The sequence below is a fragment of the Cryptotermes secundus genome, unplaced genomic scaffold (assembly GCF_002891405.2).
Source record: "Cryptotermes secundus unplaced genomic scaffold, Csec_1.0 scaffold900, whole genome shotgun sequence".
Classification (NCBI taxonomy): Eukaryota; Metazoa; Arthropoda; class Insecta; order Blattodea; family Kalotermitidae; genus Cryptotermes; species Cryptotermes secundus.
In genome coordinates, this window is record NW_019741305.1 from 651,478 (window position 1) to 675,615 (window position 24,138).

General features: G+C 38.6%; 2 protein-coding genes across 4 annotated transcripts in view; both read left to right on the forward strand.

The window, feature by feature from the left end:
• Positions 1-5,141, forward strand: part of LOC111872717 (scavenger receptor class B member 1) — a 340,109-nt gene extending 334,968 nt beyond the window's left edge. For both annotated transcript variants that reach the window (XM_023866868.2, XM_023866867.2), the window contains exon 10: positions 406-5,141. In XM_023866868.2, the coding sequence (XP_023722636.1) occupies positions 406-915 (510 nt within the window). In that variant the 3' untranslated portion in view covers positions 916-5,141. The remainder of the gene's footprint in view (positions 1-405) is intronic.
• Positions 5,142-11,731: 6,590 nt separating this feature from the next.
• Positions 11,732-24,138, forward strand: part of LOC111872718 (ubiquitin carboxyl-terminal hydrolase 2) — a 70,844-nt gene continuing 58,437 nt past the window's right edge. The window contains exons 1-3 of one of the 2 annotated variants that reach the window (XM_023866869.2): positions 11,732-11,790; positions 11,900-11,979; positions 14,455-14,512. The gene's annotated coding sequence lies outside the window, so the exon portion shown is untranslated. Of the gene's footprint in view, positions 11,980-14,454; positions 14,513-24,138 lie in introns of both variants that reach the window. The other variant, XM_023866870.2, reaches the window with a different exon arrangement.

Consider the following 24,138-nt stretch of genomic DNA (forward strand, 5'->3'; position numbering starts at 1 on the left):
CACACTCAGTCTATATCATTTCCTGAATGTTCACCATCTTGTTGGCTGTCTACAAATATCTATTCAGTATTAGAATTTATATTCAGTTGTCTACTGTCCCCCAATTAATAATTCAAGGTCTAAAATTCAATATCTCTCTCTCTCTCACACCGCACTACATATTTCGGCCTACTTGGCCATCATGAGCTGTGTTGAAATTCGAAGGAACTGCTGTGTCTTCCATGCTACTGCAACTGGTGTTTTCATATTTACAGTGTTGCATAATGAAGTAAATATAGGTCCTCCTGTGCCACATGTATTGACTTTATTTGGTATGCCTGTTGCCTGTCATGCATGCAGTTTCCTGTTTCAAGATGTAAGTGTCCACTTGATGCAACATGAACGAATCAACTTGTTTGTTTGCAGCGGATGTCCAGTCTGCCAGAAGATCTCAACAACCGGTTCATCCTGTATTTGAATGTGTTGCCAATGGTTGAGAAGGTGTTGATGTACATGCTATTCTGTACTGGTGCCATGTTTCTTCTGGGGAGTATGTCCCGAATCCTGCTGCTCAACTTGGATCTGCAGAAGAAGTCTGCCAACATGGACTTCAGCCATGGGAATCCTAAAGAATTAAAGCAAATTCATCTAAAGAACAAGAAGTGCAGAGGCAAATGGCCTGCCTCAGACAGAACAAAGGAAGTGGAGGCATTCTACAGCTCACTACTAACACCAGCAGTGCATGAGGACTCCCCCGAGGACAGTCTGAACAGCACAGAGATGGACGATCTGGCAGATGATTCTAGTAGGTTATCCAGCATAACTATCCCGGTGTCAGAAGAAGGCATTGACAATTACAGCTGTGACAAAGTGGAAACACCCCCCCAACTAGATGATCTCATTAACTTCTCCCAACTCAAAGAGGCCATTGTGTGATTTGATAGAAATGTAAGTCTGAAAACTTGTCTGACTTCCTCAGCAGGAATTTTTTTCGTAATTGAGGAACATTCAGATGGCTCTGGAATATTTCTGCAACAAACGTGAACTCCAGCATTGTGGATATGTCTTCAGAAATAGTTTGCCTTCCAGAGTAGCATAAATATGCTTTAATTGAGAGAAATATCTCCACAACTATCTTAAAATTGTGTACAAGTATTGGAATGGAAGTCACTTTGGACGAACAAACTGATGTTATGTCTACCTGATATCTGACTACCATTGCAGACTCTTGCCCAGACTGATATCAATGGATTGATTACTGAAGTGTAGTGATGGACAGTTTTGTACTGAAAGTTTAGTTTTTTCATGAGATTATTCTGGACTTGTGGCACAGGCCAAGGTTGTGAGAGCTGGTGGAACCAGCACATGTCAGGTTATCAGTTCTGTAGCTACACCAAGTTGAAATTAGAGAATTCCACAGAGATATTAACAGGAAGAGTAAGTATAGAGGGTCCCCATGGATGACATATGAAGGCACAAGCTCAGATCAAGTTCTTGCCATATTAAAAAGAGTTTTGAGGACTGAATGATGGCCCTCTGCCCCCAGTGACAATTCAGTTTCAATGGTTCACTAAGGAACCATTGAATTTAGTGCACAAGTATGCCATGCAGTTGATATGAACTCTTTGTAGTGTAGAGCTCATGCTGACATGGAGCTGCCTGAACCTGAACATGTTCAAAATGTATTCTCAGAAACATGGAATTGTCATCTCATAATGAAGACAGCATAATTGTTCCAGAAGTTATAAATAGATAATACAGACCACAGATCAACAAACAATGTAATGAATCTTAGCTGTATCAAAATATATTATGTATTTATGAAACATATTACATTTGAGAGAATGTAACTCACCAAAAATTGAAAACATTTTAAATAATGCTTGACAAATCGAACACATGCTTCAGATGAATTACAGGTGATGGGTTGGCCCAAACAGTGATAGTTGTTCTTCATTAAGATGATTTGCCAGTTTGTAGATACACATCCTGTGAACCATGGCATGGAACATAATGTTAAGGCCAGTATTCATTATAATCAGACTATGCAGATGATCTATAACTTTATCATGAGAACAACAATACTGAGGTCTGAGATCTTTGGTTTGCAGCAATGCAGTGCTTTGGAAGGAATGTGAGATATTTTGTAAGAACTTTCTGTCTTTCTCTTTCAAGACTGCATGAAACTGTAACCCAGAAATAATTAACAAGAAACTTTTGTCCTCCAATGACGAGAAGGTGAGACAGCAATAAAGGACCACTCAGTGTGTACTTTGCAAGCTGAAAATATTGGAATGATTTTTGGAATGCTTTTGCTTTTACTGTTGTTATACTGAATCTCATGTCACTAAATGAGCAGTAGTATGGTCAACATCATCCACTTCTACGCACAATTTTCATTGCCTTCTCTTTATTGGAGGAAAGAAGTAACGTCACAGAACATTGCTCAGACGTGAGAAATTACATATCAACTTTTGTAGTGAATTTTATATTGAAGATTCTCTGTGTTACCCCGTGCATGGCAGCTGTTCAAGCTACATTACTGTGGAACACACAAAGACTGCATGCATCAAGTGAATTAGTGATAATACTATGCCTCGTAACTATGGGTGAAATTTTACAAATTGAAGCCAAAGTCCAAAATTCAGGTCTTCAGCCAAACAGTGCATCTTATGACAGCAATTGCTGGGGCTGCTTAGCCCATATATTTTATTAATATAGAACTCTTTAGATTACTAGACAAGGCAGACTGAGAGGACAGGCATAGGGTCCAAGAGTGTCCCTCTTCCAGAGTAGAACACAGTACAGTCTGGTGAGAGGCAGTCAGCATTTTGAAAGAACATATCACCTCCACCTTCAGGGTCAAAGAGTAAGCCAAGCAAGCAACCAGAATGAAACAAGCATGCCTGAAGATGGAAGCAGTATGTTCCTCTGAAACATCGTCAGTTGACATTCACTGGATTATGCAGTGTTACTTTCCACAAGACAAAACACTTCGCAATCACTGCTGTAAGAATCTCAATGTCAACAAAGGACTAGGGTTCTTGTGTTTTATCTCCCACTCACTAAAAAATATGTTCTTAACTCATTAAATACCAAATTAATTTTTATCTTAATTGTATATTATTTTTAATGAAATGTATGTGGAAACAGCTTATAAAGTACACAACTGAAGCTGGGAATAATGTTTACAAACAGTTACAGAAACAATGACTGCCCTCAAAACAGAACAAATGGGGATTAATGTTATAACACAGTCTTGGTTTCTGTATATATTTTACATACATATTTATGCTTATTGTTACATAGTGAGAATATCAAAATATATTTAAGACATGTGCATATTTCTACATCCCTAGTCTATGAGTACTAAATGCTCATCATGTTCATTTCGTGTGATATGGTGAAATGTTCTGAAAGCATAAAGTGGTGTGACACTTCATAAAACAAGAGCCAAGTTTTCCTTTGCTACCAGTTCATGACAACTCTTCTACATTTCATCGAGCAATGACATGACCAAACCCATTAAATCTAAAGTCAGGGATCACTGTTAATATATAGTGACAGAATGGGCTGTCATGTTTTATTTCTGATATGGCATATCTGAAGCTCAAATTTTTTCAATTCATTCATCCCATATTGAAGTCTACAGAATTGCCAGACACTTGTGAATGCCATAATTGTCATGTTTAGGTCAAAGGTGCAAGTTTAACTGTGGAAAGAAGCAATGCCTAGAGCTACACAAAATTCAAACATCCTCTTTGCTACAAAGTATTAGTGTCCTATTTTGAAGATACCAGCATTCTGTCAGTATAAGATAAGACATACTCGTATGATATTGATGGAAGTTTATCATGTTTGAACATAAGAGCAGACTCACTATATACAGACGAAATGGCTGGTAATGAAAACAAATGCAAAAAGGTAAAATGCAGGATAATCATTTAATTTCCACAGAATATCAAATAGGTATAAAATTTCTCTATTAAGGTAGGCTGATTATAAAAACACCTCACTCCTTAAGATAGAATTGAACTCTAATGAAAAAATAATGTAACAGATCTTCAAAAATAATATATCAGGATCATCAAAAGATAATAAATAAGGAAATATTCAATGTTTTGTATTTCTCATTCTTCTCTTCTGTTTTTATTGTGACTGTTATTATTTGTTAGATATATCAGAATTTTTCACATTTCCCTTTCAAACCGGAATTTGATTTCTTACTGAATGATTTTGCAATGGATAAATAGCCCATGAATTTTCTTAATAATTCTCTTTTTAATTTTGCTTTGCTTCTTTAATGTGGAAAAATAATATTTTTTCTTGCTGTTTGGTTGCACAGTGACTAGGCTACACGCTGAATGACCAAGAAATCTCAGTTAAATTTCTGGCATGGGTAAGAGACTTGTCTCTTCTATATAGCATCCACACAGCCTTTTATCCTCTGCATGCCGACAACACGATTCAATGTTTTACTTTAAATTTCTTAAATAAGACCTACAGGAGAGGCTCTTTCCCTGGGAGTAAAGTGGCCAGAGCACAAAGCTAAACAACCACCTGTATCTACTGCAAAGATTAAGAATGGAGGAGTTCTACCTCAACTGTCCCACATTTCTTCATGGCATAGTACTTAATTAATTAAGCACAGAGGCAACTTTACCATTTTACCATTTTTTATTGTTTGGTTTCATTCTTGTAAATAAAAATACATTTAATTTTTAAATAAGCAAATAAATCTTCCAGTAGAATCTAAATAATGGGAAGATAATGCACAAGAAACCTATTCTGTCCTAAATCAATTTGTTGAATATGTACAAGTTCATTTATGCACTGGAAAATTGTTGGTATCATGACCTCACCATATTACTTGATGTATATTTAGGTTTGCTTTACTCCTGGTATCATCCCTGAACTTGCTTTCTCATGTTCTTCCTTGGGCGAAAAATATTTTTATTGTCTAACGGTGGGGCATCTGTTGTTTCAGGATTTCTCAAATCTCATCTTAACAGAGAATATGAAACTAGAAACGTTGTTTGTATGATCATTTGTTGATCAAAGTATTGTACATAGCCAACTTACTATAAGTACTGATGTTTACTGTTCATGCCATTTTTTTCAGATCATTGTACAGTTTATGTAATTACATTATTTACAATTTAGTAACTGTTTCTATATAACCCAGTTTCCTTCAGTCTTCCTCATTCCAGAGCAGAAGTTTATCACATCAAAATAATGTTGTTCATGAAAAAAGTGATATTGAAACCCTGCATTGCATATCCAACATGTGTACCACTTGAGATGGATTCCAAGTAAACAAGCATATCAAGAAATGGGTCTGTGCCCATATGCCACCTTATGAAGTAGAGTATGATTTTTTAAAGCTCCAGTAAAATCAAATGACCTTTCTGTTAATGAATGTTTGGAAATTAAGCCCTACTGATTCAAATAAATTATGTGTTTACTCTGTGCCCATACATTGCATTCAGTTCAATTCAATTTTATTTCATCCATGGATCATTATATNATTATTTTAATCTTACTTTAATCAGGTAAGCAAATTATTTCAAGCAATTTATTTTCCAAACAGACAAAATATAGTAAACTAAAAAGAGTCAACCCTCCTTCCTAATAAATTTATGGACAAGTAGACATTTTATTGGACACAAAAAGTGTTCATTATAATATATTTTGTCTCCAGTTTCACACTACACTTAAACTTATACCCCATGCTATAATTTTAATGAAAATATCTGTGTAATCTAATGGGAAAATCAAGGAGGAGGGTATAAAACCAAATAACCAGCTTCTTTCACAAATTGTGACATGGAAACTAGGTTCATTTGAGAAATGCCATTGATGATGCCATTCATAAATTCTACTTTTTCATATGTCTTACCACACAGACTATAGTTTTATCAAAAGTCAACTTGGTATCTATGTACTGAATTTAGATTTGTCAGAAATTATTGCTGATGTTATGGTAGCTAAAATTGCCATAAACAATATATATTTGATGGCAATTTTATATTTGTCTTATTCTAATCGGATTTTATACTGCTCTTTGTTTATATTTTTACTTCATTAGAACGTTTATATCAGATTATCATGCTTGATAATTAGGGCAGGTACACTGTTCTTTTTAAGTCTAGATGGCAGAATGACACACATCAGTATCTGTTACATATCTCTTAAAAGATTGAATTATTGCCTTACTTCAATGAAAATTAAATAGTTAGACAATATTTTGTAATTTGATTAAATTTAATTAAAATTGGTTTATTAGTTTTTATGTTGTTTCATGCAAACAGATAAGGAATTTTAATAGGCACACTGCAAGAATAAGAACACACCTAAAAACATCTCAACATAATACAGTAAGCTCACAGTTACCTTAAATTGAAATTTCTGGAATTCTCATGCAATAGATAAAATTTTAGAAGAATATTTATGATTTTCTCTAAATTACTTCAAAAACAAAAATGCAATATGCATGGTAGCTGTCTCAGCTCCCAGCAGGACTAACCATTGACCTCCTTTATGCAGATACTATCAAAGTCCTACTGATCTGTGATTACAGCACAAGCTAGCTGCATTTGTGATCACATTGTAGGAGTATATCCGAAATCTTTCACTCATCAATCCACCATGCTATCTAAGGGGATTCTCACACAAGAACAAGAGTGAACATTCATTGTGCTGACTTTAAAGCAGGGAACAGACATATGTAAAAGAACAAAAAAATGGTGAAATTGGTTTTCTACAAATTTTTCTCATACAACCAGCAGATTCACACAAATGGAACAACCCATTCCTAGTAAATGCTGGATAATGGGAGTTTACTGTACAATATTTGCTTTATGCACTGAAAATAGAATTCCTAACAGTATATTTTAATCATATACCCAACATAATAAGTGTAGAAATAAAAAGTTAAGTTTTTAAGGCTATGTATTTTCATCCAAACAAAACTTGGGGAAGATTGGAGACATGATGTAGATCAGTATTTCTTAGAACTGCTTAAGTCCTAGAGACTCCTTGATTTCTCTGAAACTTGTCTTGAGATTTAATGACGTTGACAGAAAAGTCATTACTTATAATATTTACTCTGTTCACTTCTACACTTTCTAACTTGTGATATTTCTTGAATCCAATGAAAAATTCAGGCATTTTTTTAATGTCAGAACTACTTTATGAAAGTACAGAATGTTCCATATGTTTAGAACCAAAGGCAATGTCATCTTCAAGAGTGAAATCGCACCACAGATAATTCATGCCATTCTTCTGGACTGGCCAAAAATATATGCATTTGCTCCTGTGTGAACGAGGGGTATGCTGGCCTTTGATACAAGACTTATGGGACACCCTGCACATGAATTTGTGTGTCCTAACATCTCATCAGAGTAACAAAAGTGCTCAGAATGTAAACAAAAGAGTATCCTGCATGTTTTCTTTTTAATTTCAATAAATTTGTCAAAACTGATTCTTTGCACCCATAATCACTGCTTCCTTTTCCTGTTGGTAGAGGACAGCATGCAATACTGACATCTTTTGAAAGATGAAAATCCATTCTTTGAGGGGGCATGTGATAACAGAGTTGGTTGAGGCACTTATTACAAGCCAGAAGTTTGTGGGTTTTAATCCTGATGAGGTCATTGGATTCTTCAATTGACCTAAATCTTCCAGCCACACTATGGCCCTGGGGTCAACTCAGCCTCTAATAGAAATGAGTACCAGGAATCTTCCTGGGGGTAAGGGGCGGCCATGGAGCATAAGGCTGACAATGTCACTGCCATCTGTGAGACAACTGTCTAGAAAATGTGGGAGCCTCGACATCTCACAACCTTATAGACTTTCATGGACTGTTAGGGGATATCTTTACCTTTTTATACATTTTTGGAAAATGATAACATCATTTGCACCAAATGTCATAACATTCATATAAAATTTTATGAAACTGAGTTAGCTGGTTCAGAAGTGGAAAGGGACATGTGCATATTCAATTACTGGCATCTTCTTACTGTCAAAAAGGCATTGATGGCAATAATATGTAATTTAAAGTGGTTGCCTCACAAGGACATAGAGTTTAGGCTGTAACAGAACACCACACAGCCTTTTCATGTAAACGAGCAGGAGAAGTCATGTTTAGTCATGTTTACATATAGTATAGTATCTCTCCTTACACAGTCATAATCTTTGCATAAGAATGCTTTATGAAACAACCAGTTCATGCAGGAAGAACCGGTCAGGCATGTTGCTAAAACACAACCTCTTTGTGAAAAAGAACATAATAATATCGTCAGCCAATTCAGTGGCACCTATGAAAGAAGTTAGATTCATTAAAATGTGTTTAAACGAAATTTATTGTGAAGTCCAGATAGGTGAAAATTTGTCTGATAATGATCTAAAGAAAGGGGATGCTTTATCGCCACTGCTTTTAAACTTTACTTTAGAGAACCAGGTGTGACTAAAATGAAATAGGACACGTCAGTTGCTGGTCTATGCTGATGAAGTTAATTTACTATGAGGTAACATAGGTACCATAAAGAAAAAAGAGAAAATTTTAACTGATGCTAGTAAGGAGGTTGTTCTAGAAATAAATGCAGAGAAAACTAAGTATATGTTGCTGCCTCATCACCAGAATGCAGGGCAAAACCATGACTTGAATATAGCAAACAGATTCTTTGAAAATGTGGCACATTTAAAATATTTGGAAATGACAGTAATAAATTAAAATTTCATTCAAGAGGAAATTCAGAGGAGATTCAATTCATATAATGCTTGTTACCATTCAGGCCAGAACTTTTTGTCTTCTCATCTGCTGCCCCCCCCCCAAAAAAATTAAAATATATCAAACTATAATTTGCCTGTGGTTCTCTATGGGTGTGAAACTTGGTTTCTGATATTAAGAAGGGACATAGACTGAGGGTGCTTGAGAAAAGGGTGCTGAGGAGAATATTTGGACCTAAGGAAGATGAGGTGACAGGAGGTTGGAGAAGACTGCAAAATGAGGACCTTCATAACTTGTACTCTTCTCCAAATATAATTAGGATGACCAAGTCAAGGAGGATGAAATGGGCAGGGCATGTAGTATGAATGGTGGAGAGGAGGAAACCATATAGGATATTAGTGAGAAAACAAGAATGAAAGAGACCCCTAGAAAGGCCAAGATGTAGGTAGGTGGATAATATTAAAATGGATCTTAGAGGGATAAGCTGGGGTGGTATGGACTGGATTAATCTAATTCATGATAAGGACCAATGGAGGGCTCCTGTGAATATGGTAATGAACCTTCATGTTCCATAAAATGTTGGCAAGTTCTTGAGTAGCTGCACAATTGCCGGCTTCTCAAGATGGGCTTAGCTGCATGAAGTTAGTTTACTGCCTACAAAGGTAACAACACAACACACTTTAGATTGGTGACAATACACAATTTAAGAACTGAATGAATACATTCAAACTGAAGTGCTCACAGTTTATCCCTGCCTCCTTTGACTGCTTGCTTTGCCTCTGAGTCGGCCATCTCATTAACTTCAACTCTGCAGTGCCTCAGGGCTGAGTAAAATCGGATTTTTCCTTGTGATCCCAGTCTCACTATTTTATCTCTAAGCATCTGAGTAATGTACGATATGGCCGCGCCATAGCTTAAGCGGTTAGTCACTGGCTTCCCACCGCGGCGGCTCGGGTTCGATCCCAGGTCTGCTCAAGTGGGATTTGTGGTGGACAAAGTGGGCTTGGGCTGGTTTTCTCTGAGTACTTCGGTTTCCCCTGCCAATCTTCACTCCACCAATTGCTCCACAGTCACCCTCACCTATCATCTGGGGCTGGTACAATAAGCCAGAAGTGGCCGCAGTACAAGGGACTTAGTCCCACCCCACTAGCAATAAAAAAAAAGTACGATATGTTGTTCATTGTAGAGGATTTACTAATTTCTTCTTACACGATTGCCGAGTCCGGGAAAATCATGAAGTTTTGCTCCGAGTCAATTTTTTGGATAATTTCTAGTGTTTCCGCTGCGAATGTGGACGCTATCTTGGCTATCCTGAATTTCCTACTACGATCGCCTTTTATGTCTATCGATACGAATCCTATGAAAGGTTCGTCCTCCATTTTTGAGCCGTCTGTAGCGAAACATTTGCTAATTCTCATTCTTTCTTGGAAAATCTTTTTTAATTCCTCGTAATCCTCTTCTTCCTTTATTTATCTTCCTTCATCGACAGAAAACCCCGGCCTCGTAGAGGAGGCTTTCGTACGTGTAGTTGAAGGCCGAGGGACAGTTCCCTAATTAGATTAAATGACCGAGAGGGGATACCTCTTTGTAATATTGACTGAACAGTGGTTATTAATTTTCTCTCCTCCCTGGATTGTCGACTAGTCGACTAGATACGGTAATTCTTCCAGGAGCTGACAGATTAAGCGTCTACCATAACAACATCTTTCACGAATTTACGACCGTTTACGACTGATGGGAACGATTTGCGTATAAGCAGTTCAAGTACTGGTGCTCAGATGTCGCTACTACATCCCCCCCTTCCCCGTGTTGGCACTTCCCGTGGTTGGCCAAATCTGTGCTATCGGATAGGTGTCTATACGCCGCAATGACCGCTATAGACCACGGCTATGAACCTTATAGACATAAGTATACATCACTTTCTTTCGACACACATTGTTTGTAATTTCGAGCGGTACTACGTATATACAAATGTCACACAGAATCTTTTTCTAAAAATTAGTCAGTTCAAACAACGTGTTTCGAAATCGTCGAGTAATGGTCCTTACACGTAATATTCCAGAGATATCTACCAGATCTGTAAGGTTAAAATTAATAGGTTAGATGAGCTACTATTTATTCAGGAAACATACCTGACACTTGATACTTTTTACAGTAGTGGAAGGAAGATAGCAAATATTTAAAATATGGAAATAGTATCAAAACTTTGAACACACGCTATTGTATGTCAATATTGAAAAGATTGAAAACGTAGGACAAGTTACATATAGAATAGTACTGTCTTCAGTGATATAACGTTGTGTAGTCCAATGATAATCAATGGACGTCTCGATACAGCACATGGCCTCCATCTTCAGAGTCTCACTCTGAAGAGATATTTCTTTGAGGCATCGATTGATTTTCGCCAGGTTGCACTGCGCCGTATCCCAGAAGACAGAAGTCTTCATAGCCACCGCTGTGAAAACCTCAAATCCAACAGGTCAACTTGTCAATTAAGTACGAGTATTATGCCAATGCAGTAGTCCTCTGGTAATTCTTGTAATAAAATACACAGTTCAAATTGTTTAATATAAATTGTAATAATATACATTTTTGTCAAGTACAAAATTTCATCTAGGTGAAGGTGAGAAATGTGTGTTACAAGGTCACGATCAATCCGTATGCGTCATATTCTTGCCTATATTTATTCGCGCATCGAATTTACCTACTAGTTTTGTTAGTGTGCTTGCAATTTATGTCAAGGTCATGTATCATATAGGTTAATTATGATATAGTTAATATATTTAGCGTATCGGCTGGCGTCGAAGGACTTACTTATTACGTTTCGCGAATACGTCAATTGCGTAACCTGTAACTATTACTGCAGATTGCATTCACGGTGAATATTTTGTGCAAGCGAATACAGACGATGTTAGCTGAAGTAAGTCCTAGATTCGCTTCATCGTATAAGTCCAGTTCATTCTGCGATGGTGTTGTGAGTAATACGGTTGGCTAGCGAGTCTGCATATTTGCTAAAATGACGTCATTGAGCTTTAAATGGAAACTGGGTGAAGCTTTCGGATCACCGGCGAAACGAAAGGGTGAGAAACTGGAGCGCCTTGTTACGTTTTTGGTGTTTCAAAATGAAAACAAACACATGTGCTGATTTAGTTATTGATATGTTATTGGTGGTTTTATTTCGTTTTTAAGATGGCAGTTCGACTATGCGAGGAAAGTACTTTCAGATAAAACGGCTTCGGAACAGCTCGATAATAACCTAATAATACTGGGTAAGCATGTTAGCCAAGAGGAATGTAGTGTAAGGATTACGTATGCGTGTGCAAGGAATTGAACGCGTATTTTTAGTAGTCATAATAATTTGTGGGTCATGGATTTGGAGAAGGTGAAATGTATTATTAATATTAATGTACTTTGCCTTGTTCGAATTTCTGTTTGCTTCGAGTTAACGCCTACATTGTTCAGTTGTGGCCCTGATGACTCTGTTATCCTGTTTCTGGGATTTAAAACGCACCCAGAATTCGTAATATGAGTTTCTGGAGGCTGTTTATGTTTAGCAACTAGACCCGTAGTGTTTTGTTTACTAATTTTATTATAAGTGTTTGACATTAGGCGGTACTGTATTAGTGTAGGTAGCCAGCATCATATATTAGGTGCTTATGTATGTGCACAGTTTTATATTAATGACATTAATGCACATTAGATCTTTCAACTTGTGATTAATAGATTGCATCAGTGCATGATCACATTTTAACAGAAATTCTATTTCAGTCAGTCTCATGTTTTATATGTGAAATTGTAGAATGTATTAAATTTTTATGAAATTTTGTGTATTTGTGTGTAGAAATGTAGAAATTGTGTTGGATTCTAGTGTTGTGTTGGATTAGGTTAGGAAGACGTGTACCTCAGATATAGATGAATAGCACTATGACACTTCTTCATAAAATAAAGGCAAAGCTATTCACTTGGTATAATTTTATGACATGCTGACCAGTAAACTGGTCTTAGTTGTGCTTGTTATAGGAAAATAAATGAAAGTTGTTGACATATTAAGAACATGGCTAGTTTGATTTTATGTTATTGTCACTGACCAGTGAAGCTCCAGTTTCATAACAGGAAAGCTGTAATGGTTACTGTTTTGTAAAGTTGTTGCATCGTTTGGCAGTTTTACCACCGTTGGTGTTTTAAACTTGTTTAACGGCAGTTAGTTGATGTTATCTTCTTGGGGATCGATTTCTGGAGATTTGCTGGATGTTTTCATTTTTCAGTCATTCAGTAAATTTTTATATTTTTCTTGTTTTTTTTTTCATCATGCTGATATTGTGGTATCATTCTGGTATATCATGTTAATTTGCGTTATGAGGTGTATGGTGACATGTCTTGTTTATGAATAATAATAATTGGGATATTTTCGTCAGTTATTGTGAAGGGTATTTTGTCTGCCTGCAGTAGCATTCAGGAGAAGGCTTATGAGCGACTTGTGTTACAGGGGCTAATGAAGAAGTTAACAGATGCTTGCAGTGTTGATATAATGTTATATTTATGTTTGTATTAAATATAGCAACTCATAGTATATAGCATCCACTGATTCGTTGATAGTCAGTAATGAATTTGGAAGTATGCGGAATTAAATAGGCATGATCCAATTTAAGGTAGTGTCCTGCATTTGCCTGGGGAGAGTGAGGAATACCCAGAGAAACTGCAGTCACTGCCCTGGCCGAGATTCAAACTAGCGACTTTTTCAATACAAGTCAGAAGCATCGCCAGTTGAGCCAACCTACTCAGTCAAAAACTTTAGGATGAATTAAATTTGCTTAGAACTTTCAGGAATGTTGTTGAGAAAATTTGTACTTCTGTGCAGAATCAAGTGACTGATGGTGGGATCTCAGTCTTCTGTTATGACCCAGAGAAATTCTGAAATGTTCAGTGGAAAAGTTCCGAGTCCTTGAGACTGAAAAGAGTGGCTGACAAAATCTGATGTTAAAATCTTGCTGATGTGCTTTTTCTGTATGATAGGAGTTACCCGTTATGAATTTGTTCCTCTGAAACAGTCAATCAAGCATTATACTCATATCTTCATGGTTTTTAATATTTGCGACACTGAACTCGTCGTAGAAGATCACATCCTTCGCCAAACAGGCGGAATATGTGACTGTCTTTTAAACTCAGCACTTCAAGTAAAGTAGCTTATGGCAAAAAAACAACATCCGTGTTTGAATATCCACAGTATTCAACCAAGAGCCAGGAGCAACTGGCTACAGTACAGACTGGATGACTGAGGGGTCAGAGTTTGAGCCCTGGTGGGGTCAATAATTTTCACTTCTCATGCCATCCAAACTGGAACTGGGTCCAACCCAGCCTCCTGTCCAAGGGGTACTGGGTCTCTTTCCCCAGGGGTTAAAGTAGTTGGGGTGTGAAACTGACCACTCACTTCAAACTATTGCCAAGGTCAAGAAAGCATGCATCTGTACATCCACTTGTCCATATGTCTTCATGGCATAGTGGTTAAGTAGTTAAGCACAGGGAAGGCTTTACCTAACCTGTGTTCAACCTGAGTACTGTGACTGAGAATAGAGCCTCAGAGCCTTGGAAGCAGGATGAACTTCTAGAACTTGTTAATATCGGACTTAGATGATGGATAATGTTAAGGGTAAAATAACTATCATACAACTTCAACAAAAACGTTCAGAAATGATTTTTTTTTGTATATTTAAATATCTTTAAATAGTTTTTGTGTTTTCTTACAGGTATCTCTTATGGTGTGTAAAGAAGATATAATCACAGTGGCAGCATTGATGAATCCTAGTGAGTATTATGCTTTTCACATTTCCAATATAAATGGACTGACATCCCTTGATTGTTGGAATGACCTGTATCTGTGTTGATTTCTGCAGTACCTGTTTTACAGTTGGTCTAATGCCAGCACTTTACCTTTTTGGAGGTTCAGTGCCTAGAAGACTATAGGTTTTTGAGTTTACAGTAGTTTGGAATTGTGTACAGTTACAAAGAAGTAATCATGCACATTTGCTTGCTTCCTTCAGTCTGGGATTGTGCTTTTGTCTTGCCCAAAAGTTCGGTGTTACTGCTATATCTCACTGGTCGGTGAATGAGCTTAACATTTGTTAAGAATTTTATAATTTTTATTTGTTTTAGAAAGTAGTTCCAAGGGTCAAAGGCCATCTCAAGAAGCTAATAGTTTGCTCAAGTTGTCATATTCCCTGCATTTCATGGAACCCATACTTTCATTTCCACATGAACAAGAACCTGCCGCTTGTCCCTGTTGAGAACCACTTTAGGCCAGTGTGCAGTCTTAAACCCGGCTGAACAGATTTGGTCTAGGGGTAATGATTCTGGCATGTATTTGGCAAGTGCCTGGTTCAAATGTTGGTGAGGGCACTGGTGGCCATGACAGGTTTCCTTTGATATCTGCAGGCAAATGGCAGGATGGTACCATTACTGCTTCCATCCACATCCATTCCAGTTTGTTATTAACTTTAACCGAGTTGTTCAGTCAACTGCTAAAGATAAATAACCTCTGACCCTGTTTCTTTCATATCCATTATAATGTTATCCCATCTTTGCCTGGGCCTTGAACTGGTGTCTTTACCTCAGGTTTTTACAGAGTATGATTACTTTTAGTGGCACAGATGCCAGAAGAATGTTTGTCTGTGGATGCAATGGGGGAATCCATGTTCCTAGACAGCAGATATGAGAGATAGGCAGTTCAGTGCATTGCTAGAAGTTGAAGTAAGTGTGTGTGTTTTAGATAAACTGAAACCCAAAAAATGTACAGGGAGTGTGTTGGATGACTTGATGAATCTGATTTAAGAAGAACAGTTCATTATTTCTCTCTCCCTGAGAAATGAGAGACTAACACTGAAGCCCATGCCAGAACACATGAATTAGTGGAATTTGGAGGTGTGTCCTTGAGGAATGTACTCAGAAGAATGGGTTTCGAGTTTGTTTAATATTAAAACAACTGCCATTATTGTGATCCCTGAAACAAGATATTCTATTAAGAAGTCCCATGTATATAAAGACATTTTTCGTTTCTAGTTGCTCATTACGTTTATAATATTTCTGCTCCAATTTTTTTGACAGTTTACCTACATTGTTTCTGTGTTGAAAGAAGACTTCTGATAATGAAAAAGTAATCCTGGAACATCATAAAATCTGGAGTGAAGTATCTACATGCTATCAAACTATATGTGGAAGAAGGGAGACCAATTGTGTATACAGATGAGACCTATATATACAGTTCACATACAGCAAGTTATGAATGGGATGGTGGTTCTGGGACAGATTTGAAGGCTCCTGTTTCAAAAGGACCTCACCCCAGTATTGTCCATCCTGGTAATACATGCACTCAATTGTACTTAAACTTACACAGCGCTCACTTTTACCCTCATTTTGAGTCAGAGAACATGGCTTTGTACTGAATGCTGTGCAGGTATTTGAGTCAGGTATAAAAAATGGAGATTTCCACAGCATGAACCACACTAGTTACAGAAATGGTTACAGGTGAAGCTCATACTAAATGTGAGATACAGTTCAGTTGTTGAGGATGGCTGTAGCGTTATACAACAATGTTCAAATCAACTGTCATGCCATGGTCTCCTGGTTGTATAATCACAGTGTAGGATACTGCTCTGACATGACAGAGGTAGAGCCATATAACCTGATCAGCAGTCACAAACCTCAGTATGAAATTTCTGCCATTGGTGGCTTGCTTGCTGGGCGTGGGCATACAGTGATCATACTTCCTCCCCCACTCACCATCATGATTTAAACACCGTAGAACAAATTTGGGGTGCTACGGAAATTATAGTGTCTGCAAATAATCTGACATTTAATCTGGGAGATGCTGGACATCTGGCACAGGAAAGTTTCATGCCATGAGAAAGAAGCAGTGAGTTGCTGTCTGCAGACAGGTTGAAGCTATGAAACAGACGCATGGGCCGACAGCACGGGATAAACACAGCTGTCTTCAGATGTTAGTGATCAGGATGACATGAAAGGAGTTGTTGCACAGTGAGAGCAAGAGAACATCTGATACATTGCAGGGACCTGATAGGAGGCAAAGGCCACACAGCACTTAAGCTGATAACTATACATTAGAACATTTTCACTTTCACTCTTCCGTACTTTAGTTTGTGGGAGCTGCCCACATTCAAACAAGCGTGACAACGCAAGCTTCATTGCTTAGCAACGACGAGTAAACAGCGGTTGCTAGGCAAAGCCTACAACAATACTGACAGTGACATGTTTTATATGTGTCCGACTATAGGCTACATAAGAAGATACACTGAGTTACAGTTACAGTTCACTATTATTATCCATCTGTGTATACTGTGCAGCTGCAATAAATCCTATAGTACAGTTCAACTAGTGGTTGTCTCTTCATATGACAATTCTCATTGGTGACCCTGATGTGATTGGAAGCACGTGTGGTGAAGATCATCAAAGTTAGTTGTGTCGTTTGATCAGTCACACTGAAATAGAACCTTGTATTTTATTTCCTGTAAGAATGGTTTTCAGTTATATAGTGATAGTTGTGTTGTGATGTCACCACAAATTCACGTCCTCCTGTGCTGCTCGGTAGTTTGTCTTATAGTCTCAGTGCAGATTATAGTGCTGGAGAGGCTGTCATGTGCATTCGAGTGGTGTATCTTACTCACTCTGCATTCCTGTTTCTGCTCCACCTCCTCTCCTTCATGCAGAGTTGTGTCACCAGACAGTAATTGAGTTCTACTAAAACTTTATATTAATTTCTATTCTCTCCCATGGATCCCCAACCTCCTCCCAATCTAATCTTCCATCATTATACCATTAGTTAATATTTGGTAAATATTGAAAATTATGAAGCTCCTCATTATGTAAATCTCTCCAGCCTCCTGTCACTTGGGTTCAAATGTTCTGAGTGTCCTGTTTTCCAGTACCTTAAATCTGTATTCTTCCCTTGATATGAGAGGCCAGCTTTCACACCTATACAAAGCATCTGGCAAAATTATGATTTTGTATGTTTTAATCTCAATGATTTTAGGTAGCAGATGGGAAGACAAGAAGGTTCAGAACCGAATATTAGCAATCGTTCCTCATATTTAATCTGCTTTCAAATGCTTTATGGATACAATTTTAATTTGTCAGTGGCTTTTCCAAATACAGTTAAACTTCACAGAATTTTCAAAGGATCTGTTAGTTTTCTTTTTATATTGTCGCGTGTCTTGCGTTACTGATCCCACTTCTGACACCAGTTGTCGCGTATCGGGCGTATATCGCGACAAATAACTTCACGCCGTATTTTGTATAGCGAATTTTATTTCACATTCGCACTTACAATCACCCAAATTACAGATTTACGGTTACTGCTATCTGCAGTATCACAATTAGTACACTCCAAATGCCAGAATACAACTGACTAGTTGCTGGCTAACTCGGCGGTAGCTCCAGGACTCACTGACTGACTCAGTACAACTAACTGTGAATAGCCTTCGCTGCTCCCTATGTAGCCTCGATCGGACAATACGGAAAACGGCCTTGTTGCCTGGTGCTGTGTTGATAGCAACGCTAGCGGTAGTAACCGTTGTTACTACCGTAACACTCCTGTTGCGTCACCGTTACGTTACCGTGCGGAGGAGGGGGAGGGGAGCGCTGACTCACCCGCCGCGTCACTGCTGCTGGTGGGGGGGTTCTCGTTTGTGCAACATGTCACAATATTATGATTTTGTCCAGCATTCTGATGATGAACTGTGAATAGATACTTTTCTGGGTTTATGAGTACTTCTAGACCTACTTCCTTACTAGAGTCTGATAGAGCTTCTCTGTTTTTGTTTGTGGTATTTATGACCCCCCCCCAAATAACACTGTCGATATGAAACGGATGATGCCGTGCCTCCTGGTTTTGTTTGACATTCCTCATGGTATATTCTAAAGCAGAGTTGAGAGGCAGTAAAGACAAATGTCTTCTGGTTTGAGGCCATTGCTAACGTGTCTGTGTGTGTAACATATTACACGGACTTGTGAGATCAACCAGTATGGAAAAATTGTTTGGCTGATGTCACAAATTGACTAATTGAATTTCCCTGATCTCAGTGTAATGTCTTGTTAGAAAATACAGAATAAGCATCTGAATTCTTGCCATAGCTGTGAGGCAGAAATGCAAAGAAATTGCTAGATGCGGTGAAAGGTGTGTGGTAACTGACTAACTCTTTGGACCATTGTTCTTAATGAGAAGCTGATAATTGCTCAGCTAGTCAATAGATTCCCAGCATTATATGGAACGTGGAGGTTCATTATCGTGTTCACAATATCCCACCGCTTGTTCCTATCCTGAGCCAGATGAATCGAGTCCACACTCTTCCATCCCATTTCTTTAAGATGCATTTTAATATTTTACTTCATCCGAACTTAGGTCTTACAAGTGGTAACTTAGGTCTTTCAAGCGGTATCTTTTTCATTCAGGCTTTCCTCCCAAGACTTTGTATGCATTTCTGTTTTCTACCGTGATGCTACATGCCCCATGCGATTTATCATTCTAATAATATTCGGAAGGAGTACAAGTTAATTAAACTCCGAATTGTGGAATTTATTCTAGCTTTCTGTTACTTGTAAGATTTGAGGTTCTCATGGCTGTGACTATGAAGAAGGCAGTCTTCGAAGATGTGGTGTTAACCAACGTTTCGGAGGAACATATCGCTCCATCTTCAAGATAGAAGGAAAAACAAGAAAATCTGCAAGCGAAGAAACAGTGAGAGCAGGTCCAAGTGTACTAATGTTGGAAATAAACTCGGCTATATGTGAGGAGGAAAGGAAGGGGCCAAGTCTACATGGGAAATCAGTGGAGGGGGAGAGGGGAAGGGTCTGTGACAGGAGCATNTTGGGTCTTAGTGGTGAGGATGGAGGTATTCTGAAGCTGAATGCAGTGTCCCAAATCGATGCTGTGTTCAGTTACAGCTGACTTGTCCGGATGTTTGAGACGGATGTGCTGCTGATGCTCCTTCAGCCTCATGGCCATGGAGTGGCCTGTCTGCCCACTATAGATCTTTCCACACTCGCATTGGATACTGTATACACTTGGTGTCCTTAGACCGAGGCTGTCTTTGACTGGCTGGAGGAAACTGGATAATTTGTTTGGAGGCAGACCCACTGATTTGATGTTGTGCCGGGACAGCACTCTGATGATACAGTTGAATATAGTCCCGCCATAGGGCAGAAAGGCGACTGAGCCTGGTTTGGCTTTAGGCCAGCTGATGTTGGGCCAACAATTGAGAACTCTGTGGATCTGCTGATTGTTGTATCCAATCTTCCTGAATACATTCTCCAGGAACACAAACTCTGCACGTAGGCTGCCTTGATCACAAAGAGCTCTAGCCCTGTGCACCAATGTGGAAAGTGCAGCTTGCTTGTTGGAAGGGTGGTGGTGGGACGCAGTGTTAAATTAGAGGTTTTAATGGGTGGATTTGTGGTACACTCTATGGCCCAGAGAACCGTCGTGTCTCCTGTAAATATCTATATCCAGGAAGGGGAGGTGGCCCTCAGTTTCAGTCTCCATTGTGAATTGAATGCACTGGTGGATACTGTTTAGGTGGTTCAGGAAGTCCTTAAGCTTGTCGGGCCCGTGTGGCCAGATGACGAAGGTGTTGTCCATGTAGTGAAACCAGCAATGGGGGTTGTGTGTGCTCAAGTCAAGTGCCCTCTCCTTGAAGTCCTCCATATATATGTTACAGATGACTGGAGAGAGTGACAAGCCCATCGCCACACCATCAGTTTGTTCGTAGAACTGGCCATTGAAGCTGAAGTATGAGGTGGTCAGGACATAGTGGAAGAGTCTCATTTCGAGAGTCGTTTCAAAGAAGATATTGTTGCGTTTTGGGTGTATAATGCGACAAATAACTTCACGCCGTTGTCTGATATAGCGAATCTATTCCGCTCGCTCACACTTTACAACCATTACCATTTGCAGTGTTACAAATACTGCTTACAATAACTCGGCCGACACTGGACTGTCTTCCCTGGCGGTTGTTCCAAGACTGACTGTAAGAATGCATTCAACCCCGCTATATAACCTTGGTCGCTGCTATGCAACGAACCCTTTGTTATAACCATGGAGACTCCTGTTAGAACTACAATAGAGCGATTGTTGTTTCCTATGCAACGGTCTGTTCTAGCGTTTCCATAGAAGTGACTCTTCTGGATTCCAGACACATTGCAATATCTTGAGACTCCTGAGTGGCCAGGATTCAATTCCTGGCAAAGGAAAGAGACTTTTGTCTGCTCCATAGCACCCAGACAGGCTCCAGGGCCCACCCAGCTCTGTATCCAATGGGTATGGGGAGATGCTTTCCCTGGTGGTAATGTGGCCAGGCTATGAAGCTGAATATTTGCTTTCATCAAGCTTTCAAGTCAAGACTGGCAGAGCTATAACTCCACTCCTCCATACATCTTCATGGTATGGTGCTTCAATAGTCAAGTATAGGGACAACTTTAGTTTTTTGCCACACAGAATAAAAATAGCACAGGAGTACTGCGACCACTGTGTAATATCTTTAGAAAGTATCATACAAGTACTGCTACTGTGAAGCGGTAATTAATAGATCAGTTGTAACAACACCAACAATGAATAGAACTAATCTGTCAGTGTTTAATAATAATAATAATAATAATAATAGTTAAAATAACCTACAAAATAACCAAATTTCATGGTACACCTCCATAATGGTACTAACATCTTCACTTTAAAGAAATGTTCATTTGTGGACATGCCTGATGTTCACGTCCTCTTGCCAATTGCATCTTTGAACTAGAGTAGTACAAGTGTGTGATGAAGGTTATATTTACTGGCCTTGGTCAAAGTTTTCTGCTGCAGTGAAAGCATTCCAAAATTATTCTGCAGGTGTACTGTACATCTTTCAGACGTGTGTCACAAACTGTCCTACACATGCCATGTTGGTTAGAATAAAATGGGTGCATTTAGTAAAGGTGAAAGAGAATTTAGATTGTGGTGTTCTTGTGGGGTGTGACACTGTAGACTTGTGGGTGGTTACTGATGTTTAGGAGGAACCTGCTGATCCATCCTCAGGTTAAGAGTTCTACTGACAGCCAGTTCTTCTGAAATGTCAGTACCTAATCACAAGACAACTGGTGTTGGAACCCACCAGGTGAGAGTCTAAACCATTGCTTCTGTGAAAACCTCAGATCTTTTATAAGAGAGAAAGATCCTGAGTTTGAAGGTTCCCAGACTCAGAGTGATTACCCATCATTGTTGCTGAATTAGTTGAAAAGGCACACAGATTTCACATATCAAGCTTCTGAGCTTTGCACCACAACACTGGGCATAGCAGGAGGGCCAGCATGCTTTAGTGCTAACCACATTCTGTGGTTCAATTAGGTAGAAGCCTTACACCCAAAAATCTTATGCAGTAACTCCTGAGCAAACACCCAAGAGAGAGGGGTGCTTCTTGTAGTAACTCCTGAGTAAATCCCCAGAGGAATGGCATTATCCTACAGTAACTTGTGAGCAAACACCCAAGAGGGTGGTGTGCTTCCTACAGTAACTCCTGAGTAAACACTGAAAAGAATGACATTCTGCCTGCAGTAACTCCTGAGTAAACACCCAGAGAATGATATGCTTCATGGAGTAAGGCTGAAGAATGTGGTCATACTGTGCTACATTTATTGATGCTGATACCAAAATTTAATTTCAAGCAGAATTAATTGATAAGAAAACCACAAAAACGTGTGTTAGGATATATCTGTGGCATGTGTGCAGAGTTTGAGGAAGGATGACCATATTTCAGTGTTTGTCTTTTAAGTTTGCTAAGCCTCTTCACCCATGGCTGTTTTAGCTGGAGACTCAGGGAGAAGAAAACAGTAGTTTTAAATGTTTTCAGATTATTTATATGATATTATGGAATGAATCTCTTGAAAGAATATGAAAAAACTTGTTTAGCATATTTTAAACCTCTAATGACATATAATGTTGAAACATAGATGCTTACAAAGAGAAACAAAAGCGAAATTTGAACAATGATATAAAATTTTTTAGAAATATGCAGGGAAGTACAAAAAGGGATGGAATTAGAAATTAAATCTTTAGATTAGGAGTTGGGTATTCAGCAGATGTCTAAGAGTTAGTAAGAAAAAAATGTATAGAACAAGGAAAGATATGAAGAATGGTATCAGAATTGAATTTCAGAAATGAGACCAATGGGGGGCAGCCTAGAATAAGATGGTTCGGCCAGTACTAGAAGATACCAAGAAGCGAGTAAGGAGGAGTCAAGAAATTGAAAATGAAAGCTTGTGGGAAGAAAGATGAGATTGGGGACCTATCATCCATCTACTACTTTAGTTTAATCACTCAGCCTCTAACAGAAATGAGTACCAGGAATTAAATAAATAATTTTCCTGGGGAGTAAAGCGCGTCCGGCGCGTAGGGCTGACAACCTTACCTCCATCTTTGAGCTGATTGTTTAGATGGTGTGGGACCCTCAACGTCTCATAACCCTATGGGCCTTCATGGCCTGTTACAGGGATGGCTTTACTTTTTACTTTACCTCAGAAACTGTAAGAAAAGTGTATTATACATAAGTAAAATATGGGTTTGGTGCTCTTAAAATTCCTATTTGAAATATTTTTCAATCTGCTTTGTATTTAACAAGATATGCTGAGAACGGCATGTAGGGCTGTATGTAAAGTTCCCATTATTTTTGTCCATTTTTGACAATAAATCGACTTCGTTGATAATTTTTTCGAAGACCCCATTATCAGATTTCACGAAACTACAGTACATTCAAGGGTTCTCAGGTTGTTTCAGGTGTACAGATAATGGACATAGCATCCTTACTAAGCCCACTGCAGGCTTGTTAATGTGTCTTAAAAGCTGTTCATTCTGTTCTGTTCTCTGGGAATGAAAGTACATTTTTTTATATAAGTCTACTGATGTTTTGGATGAATGTACTGCATTCATCTTCAGGGTCTGCTTGCTGCCTGTTTGTTGCATGTACCATGTTCAGATTATTTTTGACCCTTAAGAAGGCGGCAATACTTTCTCCGAAACGTCGGTGGATTTATGCTGCTCATGGATATGTTTCTGTACTGCATTCATCTTCAGGGTCCGCTTGCTGCCTGTTTGTTGCGGGTTCCATCTTCAAATTATTTTTGACCCTTAAGATGGTGGCAATACTTTCTCCGAAACGTCGGTGGATTTATGCTGTTCATGGATGTTTCTGTCTTGAGATGAAATTATGGGGAGGCACCTAATGAGGCGGGTTCGCTAGATATAGCTAATCTCAGTCACTTTACTTGGCAGTTCACTAAACCCTGCTGAGTGGGTGTCTTCTTTCTTTTTCACTTGAGGACATAGATTCATATTCTGAGTGTGTTGTGTTCTGTTTGTTGTATTAGGTGATGGAGAGAATCGAGCAAGCCAATAA